The 16,651-nt window shown below is 51.1% G+C and overlaps 1 protein-coding gene across 2 annotated transcripts; it reads left to right on the plus strand.

Moving 5' to 3' along the window:
- Positions 1-9: 9 nt before the first annotated feature.
- TMEM127 (transmembrane protein 127) lies at positions 10-14,620 on the plus strand. 2 transcript variants are annotated; one of them, XM_055241315.2, is made up of 4 exons: positions 10-141; positions 521-872; positions 10,969-11,133; positions 12,155-14,620. In XM_055241315.2, exons 2-4 carry the CDS (start codon positions 629-631, stop codon positions 12,460-12,462), a joined length of 717 nt encoding a protein of 238 aa, XP_055097290.1. In that variant the 5' UTR covers positions 10-141; positions 521-628; the 3' UTR covers positions 12,463-14,620. The 2 variants fall into 2 exon arrangements, with proteins under 2 accessions (XP_055097290.1, XP_063473776.1); XM_063617706.1 differs by lacking the exon at positions 10-141 and having other exon boundaries at positions 503-872.
- The last annotated feature ends 2,031 nt before the right edge of the window (positions 14,621-16,651 follow it).

The following is a 16,651-nucleotide window of genomic DNA, read 5'->3' on the forward strand; positions in this document are numbered from 1 at the left end:
GAGGAGGAAGTCGGAAGTGCATCGTACCCGGGTCTGTCCGGGCGTTGAGGGATTGAGGCCTGGGAACGCTGGGTCCCCGGCAGCCGAGAAGCCGGTGACTGGGCTGAGCGGCACCATCCCAGCCCTGGGGCCTGCTGACTGGTGAGGAACAATGGGCGGCGTGGGGAGGGTCTTTTCTGCCCACAGGTCGCACCCCAAACCGCCGGTCCCATATCACGGGTCCCCGATCCCCGCGGCCCAGCCCGGTCCTCCGCCCCTCAGCATCCTCTGGCCGAGACCCTGACTCTGGGTCTTTGCTCTAGCAGTAGCCGATCCCCGATCCCTCCGCCCGCCACTTGAGTCTGCCCAGACCCCATCTGGCCCCTGGCCCTCTCCGGTTGTCGTCCCGCAGTCCCATTCCGGAGTCTCCTGTCTCCGCCCCCCGAATCCCCGCAGCCCTCCCCGTCTCTGTCAGCCCTGGGTCCCACCCCGCTATCCTCTGGTGTCAACCCTGACAGCCCAGTGCCGGCCTCACTTGCAGCGAACCCGGAGCGTTGCTATCCTTCACCGGACTGTCAGGCTCTGCGCGCCCCGCGGAGGTCGGCGGCGACCAGCAGCGACTGCGGAGCGACGGCGGGCGGCCCCGGGCATGTACGCCCCCGGAGGCGCAGGGCTGCCCGGCGGGCGCCGGCGGAGGAGCCCGGGAGGCAGCGCTCTGCCCAAGCAGCCGGAGCGTAGCCTGGCCTCGGCCCTGCCTGGCGCCCTGTCTATCACGGCGCTGTGCACTGCCCTCGCCGAGCCCGCCTGGTTGCACATCCACGGAGGCACCTGTTCGCGCCAGGAGCTGGGGGTCTCCGACGTGTTGGGTTATGTGCACCCGGACCTGCTGAAAGGTGAGGGTGCTGCGCGCTGGCCCTTTAGGCCTCGGTGGGGGACAGAATGTGTTCTGGCTGAAGCAGAGATAGCCAGGGACCAGACACTTGGCTGAAGGAAACGGCCCCATAACTGCCTGGTGTTCATGCCCACCAGGTGGCTCTGTTTGGGGTCCGGCCCCTCATTAATTCTGATGTTATTCAGCTAAGCACCTACTCCTCACAGCCATGTTAATCCGGACTGCTGCTATTTTAGGATTCTGTTGGAGGAAGGACGCTGTGTATCGAGAAAAGATAAGGGTGCTAGGTATCAAAGTTAGCTGGCCCCTTCTAAGGAGCCTGTGAGATATGGAAAAGCTTCTTTGGGGCAGACTGATAGATGGAGAAAAAGGAACTTTTAATATGACTAGGTTTTAAAAGATATCTTAGAGTTCCATGGTAATTGGATGCGTATTAAAGAAGAAGGGAATCTGTGGCATTTTAGGTAATCGGAAGACCGTTCCATTGCCACCCGCAGTACAACAGTTGGAATGTGGCTCTTGGAACCATTATAAGTGTGCCTGACAGAGGCAAGGTTGCTTTGTTCATCATCATGCTTTCCGGCCAGATAGACAGCAGACTATGCGAGGGTCCTATGGGCCCCATAGTTTATCCTGCCCAGTCTTGCCTCCAGTAAAAATTGTGAAGTGTGAGGACAGGACTGGACTGTGTCACCTGCTTTTTACCCTAACAATGATCAATGTACCCCAAACAGTCCTTAGTAACAGCATAGTTCATCAACCCCAAGGTCTTTTGAGCCATCTTGAAGGTCTTATATCCTCTCTGTGCTATCCTCTCTGTGCTATTCCCTGGCTGTGATGCATTCCAGATGTTTACTGCACCGCCTATCAGAAGCACTTCCTGTTAGATATCTGCGTGTTACCTCCTGAAGAATTCAGGCACTGGGATTTGGCGAAAAGGTCCAAGTTCCCCGCTGTGCCTTGGACCATACTCTGCTTCTGCAGGTCTAGGCTGAAAAGCCTCATCCTTGTGGCCAAATGTTGCCTTTCTCTGAGTGTTCTGTTACTGTTTTGCATCTCTCTTGAGTTTTAGAAGCTGTAGCGTGATTTTGTAGAAGATTGGGGACAACTGGTTGTTTCCAGATTTCACCTTAATGGTACTCTTTGCTGGGTTGGCTCATTAAAGCCAAAGTTATGCACATGACAGAGGCCTTGTATGCAGCCTTTTCTCTGTCATGTTGCTAATGGCACAAAGAGCATTAAGCTTGAGTGAGTCTTGGTGGTTTTTCTTTTAGCACATTGCCCTGTACTTGCTTTCTTTGAAGCACACATACCACCTTCCCACCACTAGACCCATCAGATCTAGAAAGCTAGATCTTCAAAATCTAGCACCGCATGGGGTATGCTTAGCTGTGGCTCAGAAAAATGAAGGATCTCCCCAAGGCTACCCAGTTGGGGGTGGCAGAGCTGGGACTACCCCACATCTGTTGATGCCAATATAAAATGCTGCTGTGTCATTTATGGTTTTTATCCTTTGTTTTACTTCAGCTGTCATAAGGAACAATCTCATAATTATTTCACTTTGGTGTGTATCCTTGTCGAAGGCATGTTAAAAATAACAGTAAATTTTTGAGCGGGGCATCGTGGCAGGCATCTGTAATCCCAGCTGCTCGGGAGGCTGAAGCAGGAGAATCGCTTGAACCCGGGAGGCAGAGGTTGCAGTGAGCTGAGATCGCGCCATTGCACTCCAGCCTGGGCAACAAGAGTGAAACTCCATCTCAACAAAAAAAGGCCAGGAGCAGTGGCTCACACTTCTGATCCCAGCACTTTGGGAGGCCGAGGCGGGTGGATTGCCTGAGGTCAAGAGTTGGAGACCAGCCTGGCTAACATGGTGAAAGAAACCCTGTCTCTACTAAAAATACAAAAATTAGCTGGGTGTGGTGACACACACCTGTAGTCCCAGATACCCTGAAGGCTGAGGCAGGAGAATCGCTTGAACCCAGGAAGTGGAGGAGTTGCAGTGAGCCAGAGATCACACCACTGCACTCCAGCCTGGACGACAGAGCAGAGCAAGACTCCATCTCAAAAAAAAAAAAAAAAAAAAGTAAATTTCTTGGTGCAGGTTCTTCTTTGTTCACATGTGTATTTACCCTTTCTAAGAAATTATTCAGGCCAGGCCAGGCCTGGAGGCTCACACCTGTAATCCCAGTACTTTGGGAGGCCAAGGCGGATGGATCACCTGAGGTCAGGAGTCAGATCAGCCTGGCCAACATGGTGAAACCCCATCTCAACTAAAAATACAAAAATTAGCCAGGCCTGGTGGCTGGTGCCTCAACTACCCAGGAGGCTGAGGCAGGAGAATCGCTTGAACCTGGGAGGTGAGGTTGCAGTGAGCCCAGATCACACTACTGCACTCCAGCCTGGGCTACAGAGTGAGACTCCATCTCAAAAAAAAAAAAAAAAAAAGAAAAAAGAAATTATTCAGGCTCTGTTTTGTCTTTTGCGAAGCATGTTTTCTTAACCTTTACATTACATTTGCTCACATATTTAGAGATCTTAACCCATGTATAGTTTCTACTTGCTTGCCTGTGACCATCTCCTAAGAGCACTTTGTGCCCATTAATAGGAGAGTTGGCAGTGGTGCCTCATGAGCTATCACAGAAGAATCAGTAAGGAATCCAGAGGTCCTTGATTGCGTCTTCTCTCCCTTTTTTGCCTATTGGTTTTTTGGTACCCAGTGGGCCTTCAGACATGTAGTATCCTGTGTGACTGTGCTGATCCTCGGGGCCTAACAGATGTCCTGACCTGGGAGCCTGGAGTATTCCACATCTCAGGAGGGAGCAGAGCTGTCGAGCACAGATGTGGTGCATATAGAGTTGTTTTTTTTTTTTTTAATGAGACAGAGTCTTGCTCTGTCACCCAGGCTGGAGTGCAGTGGCGCCATCTCAGCTCACTGCAACCTCTGCCTCCTGGGTTCAAGCAATTCTCCTGTCTCAGCCTCACGAGTAGCTGGAATTACAGGTACTCTACCATGCCCGGCTAATTTTTGTACTTTTCGTAGAGATGAGGTTTCACCTTGTTGACCAGGCTGATCTCAAATTCCTGACCTCAAGTGATCCACCCACCTTGGCTTCCTAAAGTGCTGAGATTACAGGCATGAGCCACTGCTCCTGGCCACATATAGATACTTCCAGAGGGAGAACAGACCCTGCCAGGTCTCTGCAGGTGATGGGAGTCGGGCAGCCAGCAGGCCCTGGAGCAGCCTTACCATTTCTCAGCCCGTGCCTGAGTGCCACATTTTGACATTATGCTAAGCACACCCCATGCCTGCTTTTTTCCTCCTAAACAGCATCTTTATTTGGTAGGTACTGTTATCAGCCCCACTTCACAAAGGTCCCAGCTCAGGGAAGCTAGGTAGTTTGCTCAGCTAATCCGAGTGGACATTGACTCCAAAGTCCATACTCTTACCGCAACACCTTAGTGAGCTCCGAGTTTATTTCCCTTCAAAGCTGCCTGAGGCTTATCACTTTCCTCTTCTAGTTGAGTTTTATCATAAGCCCAGCCAAAGCTGTGCTTTTTGTCATAACTTCATCACCTCAGTGTTGAGGCTTTAGTTGGTGATCCCAGGGCAAAGCCACTCTCCCGTTGTCATTCACAAAGCTTCAGAGGCTTTAGCCAATGAGGGCTGGCTCCAAAGACCCCATCCTGGGCTGGGTGCGGTGGTTCACTCCTGTAATCTCAGCACTTTGGGAGGCTGAAGCAGGAGGCCAGCAGGATCACTTGAGTCTGGGGGTTCAAGGCTGCAGTGAACTATCATCGTGCCTCTGCACTCCAGCCTGGATGACAGAGTGAGACCCTTTCTCTAAAAAAAAAAAAAAAAAAAGACCTCATCCTGGGTTTTCTCCGCTGCCCCTGCAAGCGGTGCCTGCTTCTCACACAGCTCTCAACCTGGCCCTGGGTGGAGATAGGCTCACACCTCTAGGCCCCAGAAAGAGGGGCCGCAGATAGTCATTTCTTCTGATCCTTTCTGCCTCTCAAGTGTGGCCACCAAAGGGCACTGGCAACAGCCCCAGGAAGCATCTTTGGAGAATGAGGAAGTTGGGGAGTAGAAGTCAGGTGAATCACAATTGACAGCAGCCACTGGAAGATCAAGGGCCTTCCAGGGAGAGCCTGTGTGCCTGACAGGTGGTGACTGAGGCAGCTGACACTGCCAGGTCCTGCGGGGCCTGTTGGTATCTGTGGGATAACCTGGCTGGGCACTAGAGGGCTCTGTTAAGAGGCCTGTGTCACAGGCCTCTCTGGAAGCTAAAAAGGTCACAGTGAGGAGAGGCTGAGCAGATTGCACAGATGCATAAAGAGGGATTGGGGCATTGGGGAAGTGTCTCTAATTCACAGGGACTCCAGCAAGGAGGGAGGCAGGGCGGGACAGAAGTCCCTTTAAGCCTTTCTGCCTGCAGACTGGGTCAGGTATGGTTAGAGCAATGGGCAGATAGACAGGAAGAGGCAGGACCTTCAAAACAAATCTAGCCGGGTGACTCACCAGTGACCTTGAGCAAAGTCAGTTCCATGGGATCCTATTACAGCTGCCTGCTTCCCTGATGACTAGAGGGCACCGCCAAGCAGTGTTTACCAAAATCAACAGGCCAGAGCACAGCTGGAGGATAGGAGGTGTTCTGTGTCTAGCCAGGGCATCGTGGACTACACCACTGGCTTGAATTTCAAGTTAGGGTCCTGCCTTGCATGCCATTTCTCTCTCGAATAACATCCTACATACATAACCTTCAGGGGTTTTCTTTAGCAATCCCCTCATGGGAGCAGGTGCTTGTTGCCTTCCCTGCTGTACCGATGTCTAGGAAGGGAGGAGAGAAAGACATTGAGATACTGACTCCAGAAGAGTCTCTGAGCTGGGCTCCAAGCCTGTCTAGGATAACTGCCTGTTCTTCCGGTGTGCTCTGAGACCCTCTGAGGAAAGTCCACCTGTCACATGGGGCAGGCCCCTGGGGTATCTGTTAACTCACAGCTTTGGAGTGGAGAAAGGCAGTTAGTTACATTGAAACAAAACCTATTGGAGTTTTAGGTCAAAAGTCTCTTCTCTCTATCATATTGTCACACTTGTAGGGTAGGCCCTTAGTCTAGCTTTAGTAGGCTTTGGTCCACACGGGCTGACATGTGTGGTCAAGGAAGTCTTGGTGGAAGAAGGAAAGGCATGCTGAGGTGACACACTGGCCCAGCTGAAACAACCTCTGGTTAATAACAGTACAGGTGGCTGCTCTTTCATGGGCACGGTGTCAGCTGACCCAGCATGCCCTGGTGGTGGGTGGGGCAGATGTTATTGTTTTCATTTGATAGATGAGAGAACAGAGGTCCAGTGCACTCAAGGGACTTGCTCAAAGTAACACAGTCTCTGCTAGAGCTAGGATTCGGTGCCAGGTCCCAAGCCTTTCTGGTGTCCTGACCACTTCCTAGAGCAGGCTCTGATGGTTGCAGTGCTGCAGGAGCTTAGACACCATGCCTGGCAGGTTTTGCCCAATAATTCCCCATATGAGGACTTAATGACCCAAACCTTTTTTGCTTCTTTGAGAGATTTCATTGCTTCAAGCTGTTCCTCTAGTGAGCTTAGCAGCTGGCTCTGAGGATGGCTCCAACAGTATTCCTGTTAGCTTCTGACCCCTCATTCATGCACAGCTCTGTAGGAATTGATTGATTATCTCCAGGGAAAAAATACAGTGGCCGACTCTGGTACTTGGTGATTCTGAGCAGCACAGTGTAGGGGAGCCTGATCATGGTTTGGAATCTAGCTCTGCAGCGTGTGGCCTGGAGGAAGCCACTTCACCTTCTGGAGCCCCCGACTCCTCATCTGAGCTGTGTGGTAAATCCCCCAGGGGGGCACTTGACCCATCTGTGTGCACAGGCTGTTCCAGGAGGGGTATACAAGGCCCCTCCAACAATATTTGCCTTTGGAGAGGAGCAGGTGGACATCTGCAAGGGGAGGAACGTCCTCTCAGAAGCTTTTTATCATGTACGTGTCTCCTTACTACTAAAACTCATGTATAATGAAACATAAGACAATAGGAGTATATGTCATGGATGTATATTTTTAAGGATAATCAAATGAACATCCTTGTGCTCACCATCCAGCCAAAGAAACAATACAGGCTCCTTGAAGCCCCCACGTATTACTTTTCTTACTCCAAGTGCCAGGCCTCATTAGTAGTGTGAGTGGAATCTGACACGGCCTGCTGCAGAGCAGCATGTGACCTCTGGCAGGTTATTCTTGGAAGCACTATAAGAACACTGCCCCATCCCTGCCACATGCCATGTGGACCCCAAGAAGAACTCTCTTAGTTTTAATAAGATTTAAAATAAAGCCAGGAGATGGCCCCTGTCTCCTAGAGCTTTTCTTTCAGTGAGGCCCCATGCACTATGGCTCTGCAGGGCTGGGTTCAGTGAAGGCTGGTCCCAGTTGCTGGCAGGGCTCACGCACAGGCAGGCTTTCTGGCAGTAGACAGTTACCCAGGCTGGGTGCTTGGGCCCAAAACAGGTGGTCAGCAGACAAGAGATCATGACAATTAGCTCTGAGGGCTGCTTCGTGGGTGACCCAAAGCCAGACAGAGGTGTATGAGCCTTGTCTGGGCCCAGCCAGCCTCTGCCGGGCGAACTCTGAGCCTGAGGCAGGGTATACATGCTCAATCCCAGAGGCCCAGGGCTTCTCTCTACCCAGAACCTGTGATGCTGGCATCTGTTGGGCTGTGTCAGCTTTGCTGGGTTTAGGTCCCCTCCCCAGGTTCCTGGACTTTCCCCCATCAGTTCACCTTTCTCTGAGGTCTGGAACCAGTGTTTCTTGAAGTGTGGGGCTTGGATCACCTGCATGGGGATTACCTGGGCTGCTTGTTAAAATCCAGATTCCTAGGCCCTGCTCCAGACCTAGAACTCAGACTCTCTGGGGACCTGGGAACATGCTTTCAGACAGTGCCCCAGTGATTTGGGTATGCCCTAGAGATTGATGATCACGCCCCACACCCTCTCAGCCTGAGATCAAGTTCAGGAAAGGACACTATATAGCCTGAGTCTTGCCAGCCCTTTCCAAATTTTCCCAAATCACTTGGTGACCCATGGCCTAAATAAAAGAAGAACTTGCCAGTGCCTGTAACAGAAGAAGGAGAGGAAGTTAAGGCCCATTTCCTACTTTTTTTTTTTTTTGAGATGGAGTCACTCTCTCACCAAGGCTGGAGTGCAGTGATGTGATCTTGGCTCACTAACCTCCACCTCCCAGGTTCAAGCAGTTCTCCTGTCTCAGCCTCCTGAGTAGCTTGGACTACAGGTGCACGCCACCATACCTGGCTAATTTTTTAAATTTTTAGTAGAGACAGGGTTTCACCATATTGGTCAGGCTGGTCTCAAACTCCTGACCTCAGGCGATCCACCCACCTCGGCCTCCCAAACTGCTGGGATTACAGGCGTGAGCCACCATGCCCGACCCCATTTCCACTTTTTATTAAAGCTTAAAATACTTAATCACGGCCTGGTTTCTTTTTGATTCAGCCTTTATTCTACCCTATGCTTCTGGGAGCTTTTGCAGTTTGCATAGTTATCAAAGGAGACAGACAGTGTCGTCTAGTTTTTTTTGTTGTTGTTTTTTGTTTTTGAGATGGAGTCTCGCTCTGTTGCCAGGCTGGAGTGCAGTGACACGATGTCAGCTCACTGCAACCTCCGTCTCCAGGGTTCAAGCGATTCTCCTGCCTCAGCCCCCCGAGTAGCTGGGATTACAGGCGCACGCCACCGCGCCCGGCTAATTTTTGTATTTTTAGTAGAGATGGAGTTTCACCATGTTGGCCACACTGGTCTCAAACTCCTGACCTCAGGTGATCACCCGCCTCAGCCTCCCAAAATGCTGGGATTACAGGCGTGAGCCATTGCGCCCAGCAGTGTCGTCTAGTTGAAATGTTTTTTTAAAGAATGGCTAAAGTACTGGAGGGAAATACAAGTTGCTGTGTGTGTCTGCTGTGTGGTTGTTGTCATGGGCTCTCCCTGCACCATGACTCCCAGGAACCCCTTGAGTGCTGTGTCTTTTCTTTCAGCCTCTTCCTTTTCCTTCATTTATGCCCTTGACGTGTGCGCGTTGGCACTGTCCAAGGCTTCTGGGGCTTTTGTGGTATAAATGTGGTGGCTTCCTAGCTTTTCCTGTTGATGGCTTGTCCCCAGCTCTGCCCAGTCTGCTGAGTCCCTTTTAGGTAGGTCTTTGTCCCTTTACTTTCCAGTTTTGGGAACCTTGTTTTATACCTCCCTTTCTTTTTGTGTGGGTTGCCTTTTAAAAGAATTCTTTTGTTCTCGTAGAGTTCAGGGAGGGAGCTAAACTAAATGTGATGATATAGTCTACCGACTTTCCTAATCTATGTAATACTTTCTTGTAGCTGCACATTTCTCTAAACTGCTGCAACTTCTTTCGTCCTCTTTTCTTTATTTTACTTTTTTTTTATTGTGGTAAAATATACATAACATAAAACTTAGCATTTTAACTTTTTTTTTTTTTTTTTGAGATGGAGTTTCTCTCTTGTTGCCCATGCTGGAGTGTGAAGGCACAATCTCGGCTCACCACAACCTCCACCTCCCAGGTTCAAGTGATTCTCCTGCCTCAGCCTCCCAAGTAGCTGGGATCACAGGCATGCACCACCACACCCGGCTAATTTTGTACTTTTAATAGAGGCAGGGTTTCACCATGTTGGTCAGGCGGGTCTCAAACTCCTGACCTCAGGTGATCCACCCGCCTCGGCCTCCCAAAGTGTTGGGATTACAGGTGTGAGCCACCGTGCCCTGCCAACATTTTTTTTTTGAGACAGAATCTCACTCTGTCACCAGGCTGGAGTGCAGGGGTGCAATCTCGGCTCACTGCAACCTCCACCTCCTGGGTTCAAGCGATTCTCCTGCCTCAGCCTCCTGAGTAGCTGGGACTACAGGCACATGCCACCACACCCGGCTAATTTTTGTATTTTTGGTAGAGACGGGGTTTCACCATGTTCGCCAAGATGGTCTCGATCTTCTGACCTCATGATCTGCCCGCCTCGGCCTCCCAAAGTGCTGGGATTACAGGTGTGAGCTACCACACCTGGCCAATATTTTGTTTTTTTAAGAGACAGGGTCTCTCTCTGTCATCCAGGCTGGAGTGCAGTGGTGTGATTATAGCTTACAGTAACTCCTGGGCACAAGCAGTCCTCTTGCCTCAGCCTCCTAAGGAGCTAAGACTATAGGCATGCACCACCATGCCCAGCTAATTTTTTTTTTTTCTCCTCAAAGAGACGGAGTCTCACTATATTGCCCAGGCTGATCTCAAACTCTTGGCCTCGAGCAATCCTCCTGCCTCAGCCACCCAAAGTATTAATAACCATTTTAAGTGTTGAGTTCATTGATATTAAGCACATGCATCATGACTATCTGTTTCCAAAACTTTATCATCATTTCAAACTGAACCTCTGTGCACATTAAATGATAACTTCCTGTTCTCCCCTCTCCCTACCTGCTGGCAACCACCATTATATTTTCTGTCTCATAAATTGATTATTCTACGTATCTCATATGAGTGGAATTATAAAATATTTGTCCTACATTTGGTTGATTTCACTTAGTATAGTATCTTCAAGTTTAACTTCTTTTTGGAACAAAAAGGGAATGAATGAGTGAGTAAATGGAGAATCAGCATTAATTGACCTGTATGGTCTTAGCCTCTCTGGCTGTCTCAGCTCCAAAGTCAGGCTTTTCCTGCCAGCTCAAAGTATCCTTTAGCAGAATGCATTAACATGTCAAGTTAATTGTCAGTGTCTTTAAAAATGGTTAGAAGGGCATGGCACACACAATGAAGTAGAATCCTGCACTTAGGCTAGTCTTGTTGGAAAGAGAAGGACTTGAGGTACAGGAGAGCAGTGACCCAGAGGGCTTCTGTTTGCTAATGTGGAATTTGTTCCAGCTCCCATGCAGACCACCTAGGAGCAGGGGCTAAGACAGTGTCCTCCAGAACTGCCCTGGCTCCCAGGACTGTGGTGGAGGGGAATCAAACTCCTTCTAGGTGGGGACTTTCTGCACCAGATGTTACTTGGGGCCCTGAAAATTTGGTTCTCCCCCTACAGATTTCTGCATGAATCCCCAGACAGTGCTGCTCCTGCGGGTCATCGCCGCCTTCTGTTTCCTGGGCATCCTGTGTAGTCTCTCCGCTTTCCTTCTGGATGTCTTTGGGCCCAAGCATCCTGCCCTGAAGATCACTCGTCGCTATGCCTTCGCCCATATCCTCACGGGTAAGCCGTGAGCCTGCTCACACTGGGGGAGGAACTGCTACAGGGCGGGGGCATCCTGTCTGAGTTGCCGGTGGGGGCTCTGGTTTCTCTGAGTAGACACCCTTCAGGAGCTCATGTGCCAAGCTCCAGTCTTTCCCAGAGTGTCAGGGTGTCAGCAGCCTGCTCCAGTCTAGCTGCTAACTTGCCAGGGTCACTCAGCCCAGCTGTAGAGGGGAAATGTTGCTAGAAATTCCACAAGGAAGCTCACAGCTCTCTAAAATGGCATTTGAAGCTCAGAACTGATATAAGTGAAGAAGGAACCAGGCAATCTCCCGTGTCTCCCCTGGAGCTCCTGGTCAGATTCTTTCCTCTCCACCTTCCTGCTTCCCTACAGACCTGCCTTTTCTTTTTTTTTTTTTTTTTGAGACAGAGTCTTTCTCTGTCCCCCAGGCTAGAGTGCAGTGGTGCGATCTCGGCTCACTGCAAGCTCCGCCTCCCGGGTTCACGCCATTCTCCTGCCTCAGCCTCCCGAGTAGCTGGGACTACAGGCGCCCGCCAACACGCCCGGCTAATTTTTTTGTATTTTTAGTAGAGACGGGGTTTCACCGTGTTAGCCAGGATGGTCTCGATCTCCTGACCTCGTGATCCGCCCGCCTCGGCCTCCCAAAGTGCTGGGATTACAGGCTTGAGCCACCGCGCCCGGCCAGACCCGCCTTTTCTTGTATGTAGCTGCTCTCCTCCCTCATGCCTGCACTGCTGTGTTGGTTTGAATTGTGGTGTGCCTACTCCAGCTCCCAAGCTGCATGACCCTATTTGCTCCTTAAGACAGAGAGAATCTGACTGGCCTAGATGAGGTCAGACTGCTGTCCCCAACCTCAGGCCAGGAATCCCATGGCCAAGAGAGCTCCTCCTTGCAGAGTCTGGGGCCAGGCAGGTTCTCTGAGAATGGGGTTTGGGTAGAGAGGCTGTGATTGGGTCCTCAAGCATCCTAGCTGTGGAGTGCTCACTAACTCCCCTTCTGTGATGTCCCTCTGTCCCCTAGTCCTGCAGTGTGCCACCGTCATTGGCTTTTCTTATTGGGCTTCTGAACTCATCCTGGCCCAGCAGCAGCAGCATAAGAAGTACCATGGATCCCAGGTCTATGTCACCTTCGCCGTTAGCTTCTACCTGGTGGCAGGAGCTGGTGGAGCCTCAATCCTGGCCACGGCAGCCAACCTCCTGCGCCACTACCCCACAGAGGAAGAGGAGCAGGCGCTGGAGCTGCTCTCAGAGATGGAGGAGAACGAACCCTACCCGGCGGAATATGAGGTCATCAACCAGTTCCAGCCACCCCCTGCCTACACACCCTAATGCCAGCCTTGGGCTCTCTTCCTCAGCAGCCCCTCCCTCAACTCTGCAGCTCCTCTTGCACCCAGAGGAGCTCCTTTCCCCAGCAGGCCTCACTGGTAGGATCCTGACCATCTTCTCCAAACCTTCCCCAGGAGATACTCTGCCTTTAGGGTCATCCAAGTATCCCTGCTCTCAGAACCGGAGGTCCACTGGTTTTCTATAATGTACTCTTTCCCTCCTGCCACATGCTGCCCCCTTCATGTTCACGAGTCATTACCAGCCAGGGAAGGTCATCCAAGTTTCCTCCAGCATGGGCCATATCTTTGGGACCGAGACTTTCCTTGGAGAGCTGCTGAGAGTGGACAGTCCCAGAAAGAAGTGTCAAAGGGCCCAAGGGAAAGGGGACTGTGCCCTGCAGGCTCACTTCACAGGGATCAGTGTTTGCTCCACAGCTGTAGCTCTGGGCTGATGCCCCCCAGACCCCGTCCTTCTCGGAGTGACCCGCCCCCAGGCCACCTGCTCCGGGGAGTTCTGTGCACTTTACTCTTTGGACTTCTTCTCATGTGTGCCCTGGTTTTATGGGGAGAGGGAATCGCTATTGGGAAGGCAGAGCAGTTGCTACCCTCTCTGCCCTTGCTTCATGTGGCTGGAACCCAGGCAAGGAAAGCAGGAGCCAGCGTGAGACTGAGGCCCCCTGGTGCCTATCAAGGACCAGAGTGAAGGGGACTACATCTCCCAGCCCTTCACCTTTTAAATGTGAGTGGTTTTAAAAGGAAAAAAACGAAACCAGGCAACAGCAACAATATTCTGTTTTTAAAATAGGGACAAGACTTGTCACTTTTTAGACATGTATCCCATTCCTTTTGGCTCTGCAATATTTGGGGCTGTAGCTCCTTCCAAGCCCGTGGTAGTCCCTCCCCGAGTCTCTCCCAGTAGAATGCAGCCTCCCTTCCCTGGCCCCTTCCCTCCCAGTGACGGTGGCTCCCGGAGGCCTTCTCGTAGAACCCAGAGGGGTTGAGGACTGTGGCCTGGCTGGCGGGCCAGCGTGGTGCTCCTCAGGACTGCGGCACTGAGATGGAACCTGGCCTCAGTTTAGGAACAGGGGCCACAACAGGGCAGGAACCCACCACCCTCCACATAGAAATACAACCAGTGGGGCCCCGTCACGTGAGGCGTCAGACCCACCCTATCAGCCCAGCAGGCCGGGCTGTGTCCTTCAGACCCAGTGCTGCCCTAGACTCTGACTCGGGACTGCAGCCTGCCGCATGCCCTCTCCTGTCTTGAATGTACTCTGGTCTTGCAGTGTGCTGCTGAGACTTTCTTGCTCAGCCATCACTCTGGCCACCCTGTTTGCTCTGGGTCTGGCTGAATTTTCTGCCCTGAGTTCTGGGCATAAAGTGGATGAAACTTGAAAGACCTTCAGTGTAGATCCAGATGGCCAACCTGTCCTTGTTAAGTTACTTGCTTCTTGGGAATCAGTGTCCATTGCTGAGCTGAAAAGGAAATGGATTCCAATCTCTTCCAACCTTTAAGGTGATAGTTTGAGCAAGACTGGAGAATGGACAACACTATGAAGCTGTGGCTAGAAAGGGACTGTCATGTCCCATCCTTTGGCCAGATTGACTGGGGATGTCTGGACAGATGCCTGCATGGGTGGCGAGGGCCACATCTGCACACGAGCCGGTGGCTGCTTGCAATTCACTGCTGTGATGCCAGAGTGTGTTCAAAAGTGACTCTCCTGCTCTTCTGGACTCTTCTCTCAGGCAAGAAAGGCTGCCGGCTGCCTGCTATGTGATGCCTGAGCACAAAGCCAAGGAGCTGAACTAAGTCTGTTAAGTCCTGAGTTTGTCATTGGCAGGTTTACTTGTGGCCAGCTTTCTCTGCCCTTGGGTGTCTGAGCAGGCAGACCAGAAGACCAGGCACCGGACATGCATGCCAAAGGGAGCGGTCATCTCCTGAGGACCTGTACATGACCCTGTGGACTGTTCCGCACGATCTGGAACCCACTTTTTATTCACTCCCCATGTCTCTGGCCTTCCTCTTCTTTCTCTTTTCCTCTGCCATCCTGACACTGATAGTTTGTCATATAAATTCCCCTGGTTGTGTTTTTTTTTTTCTAGAAAAAAATTAAAAAGGAAAACAAAACCAAAAAACCAGAAACCACGAATAACAATGGAAATGACAATGGCTGCCTGTCATTTTTCTGTCACAATTTTCCTGATATGGTTTGTTCCCTTCATCTCAGAGAAGCAGGAGACATTGATGAGGCTGTAATTTTTTTTCTTTTTCTTTTTTTTGAGACAAGAGTCTCGCTCAGTCACCCAGGCTGGAGTGTAGTGGCATGATCTCAGCTCACTGCAACCTCTGCCTTCTGGGTTCAAGCGATTCTCCTGCCTCAGCCTCCCGAGTAGCTGGGATTACAGGTGTGCGCCACCATGCCCGGATAATTTTTTTGTATTTTTAGTAGAGACAGGGTTTCACCATGTTGGCCAGGCTGATCTGGAACTCCTAACCTCAGGTTATCCACATACCTTGGCTTCCCGAAGTGCTGGGATTACAGGCATGAACCACCGTGCCTGGCCAAAGATGTAATTTAAAATAGTTAGAAGGGACTTGGCATGGGCCAGCTCCGTGCATGGCATTTTCACCCCCAGAGCTTCCTAATCACACAGGAAGTTTCTAGGTCTTTCTAGAACAGCTAGAAATAGTAGCTGACTCTTGCCCAAGGCCCTACCTTAAAACCCTGAGCTCTTCAGGCTGCGTCCTCTGGTGAGCTATAGAAGAGAACGCGGCTTCTGAACTCTAGCCATCCTGTGGGAGGAAATAGACTTCTTTGGGCTGTGGCTTGCAGAACAAACTACACTTTTTTTCCCTCTATTTTTAAAATTTTATTTAATAATTTGTGTGTTTTTCTCTCTTTCTGTATTTCACGTTTTCCTTCACTCCCTAGAAACTGCACTTTCTTTGAAATCATAGGCAATGAATCTTACTAGGAGAGGCATGGGGATAGAGACAGTTCTGGGAGTGTGACCTGTAAGCCTCCTGTAGGGCAGTGCCAGGCCTTGATTGCCCACATTCTCTCCATTCCTTCTTCCTTCATACATTCGGTCACACAGCCTACACCCAGCCCCAAGTGTGCATCACGGTAAAAGAGCTGAGGGCTCTCTTCAGGGAGCAGCCCATTTAGGTCTCTTTTTGTTGTTGTTAGGGAGAATACACATCTTTCTTGGAAGCTGGGAGTGTGTTCTCTCTCATGTCCATTCAGACAACGCACCATTAGGCACCATGAAATACACAGTGACTGACAGGACCCTGTCTGGAAGGATTTTATGTCCTTAGTTCAGGAGATGGACTTGTCCACAGAAAGGCAGAGTGAAGTGGGCGGCTGGCTCGGAAAAGTGCTGTGCCCAGAAGGGAGCCAGTTCTGACCTGAGTGATAAATAAAAGGCTTCCTGGACGACACAGCTTGAGCCACACTTGATGTGGGAGTGAACTGGGGTAGGGACACTCCTGCTGAGAGAATGGCAAGAGCAAAAGCACACTGGTGGCCAGGACGTGGTAAGAGCCGAGGTTAGAAAGGTGAGGGGTGCTCATTTAAGGCACTAACAGCAGAAGGAGCCCTGGAAGGATTTTGAGAAGGGAAGGGAGGGATGCAGCCTTATTTTAATGACTGGTGACAGTAGGAAGGAGTCTGCCTGGCCTCAAGTGAGGGTGTTGGAAGTGGGAGACGGGACCTGCCAAAGGGGAAGAGGGCAGTCACAGTCAATCCCAGGGCCCAGTGTCTCAGCCAGGTGCTGGAGTTGGGAATGCGGGAGCCCCAGTCTCTGCCCACCTGTCACATGGTAGCTGGAAGGTGGCATCAACTGCACAGGCGAAGAGGGGCCCACAGACGAGAAGCCATGGGATGTGAAGGGCCGTAAGGAGAGGACCCTGGGACACAGGAAGAGGTGGTGCATCTGGGGCAGGGCGGCTTTCCCCAGATGACTAGAGAGTCTTCAGCTGGCATCTCGCCTGAAATATCCACGCTGTCAGCCACTACACTAATGGAACACAGATGCTGTGGGGAGACACAAGGGAACTGACAAACTTCATGCCCCTGTTTTCAAATAGTCTGCAATCTTACCTCTTCCTCTGCATTTTTTTGGGGGGGTGACATTTTAATGGGAGGCAGGGGGTTCGTGGAGAAGAGAAAATGTCTTTTTTGTGGGGG

The sequence above is a fragment of the Symphalangus syndactylus genome, chromosome 14, assembly GCF_028878055.3.
Source record: "Symphalangus syndactylus isolate Jambi chromosome 14, NHGRI_mSymSyn1-v2.1_pri, whole genome shotgun sequence".
Classification (NCBI taxonomy): domain Eukaryota; kingdom Metazoa; phylum Chordata; class Mammalia; order Primates; family Hylobatidae; genus Symphalangus; species Symphalangus syndactylus.

Excerpts from the sequence above, each read along its gene's own strand:
- TMEM127 (XM_055241315.2), top strand. The coding sequence starts at position 629 with ATGTACGCCCCCGGAGGCGCAGGGCTGCCCGGCGGGCGCCGGCGGAGG. Across the intron at positions 873-10,968 it reads GCACCCGGACCTGCTGAAAG|ATTTCTGCATGAATCCCCAG; the intron begins GTGAGGGTGCTG and ends CTCCCCCTACAG. Across the intron at positions 11,134-12,154 it reads CTTCGCCCATATCCTCACGG|TCCTGCAGTGTGCCACCGTC; the intron begins GTAAGCCGTGAG and ends TCTGTCCCCTAG.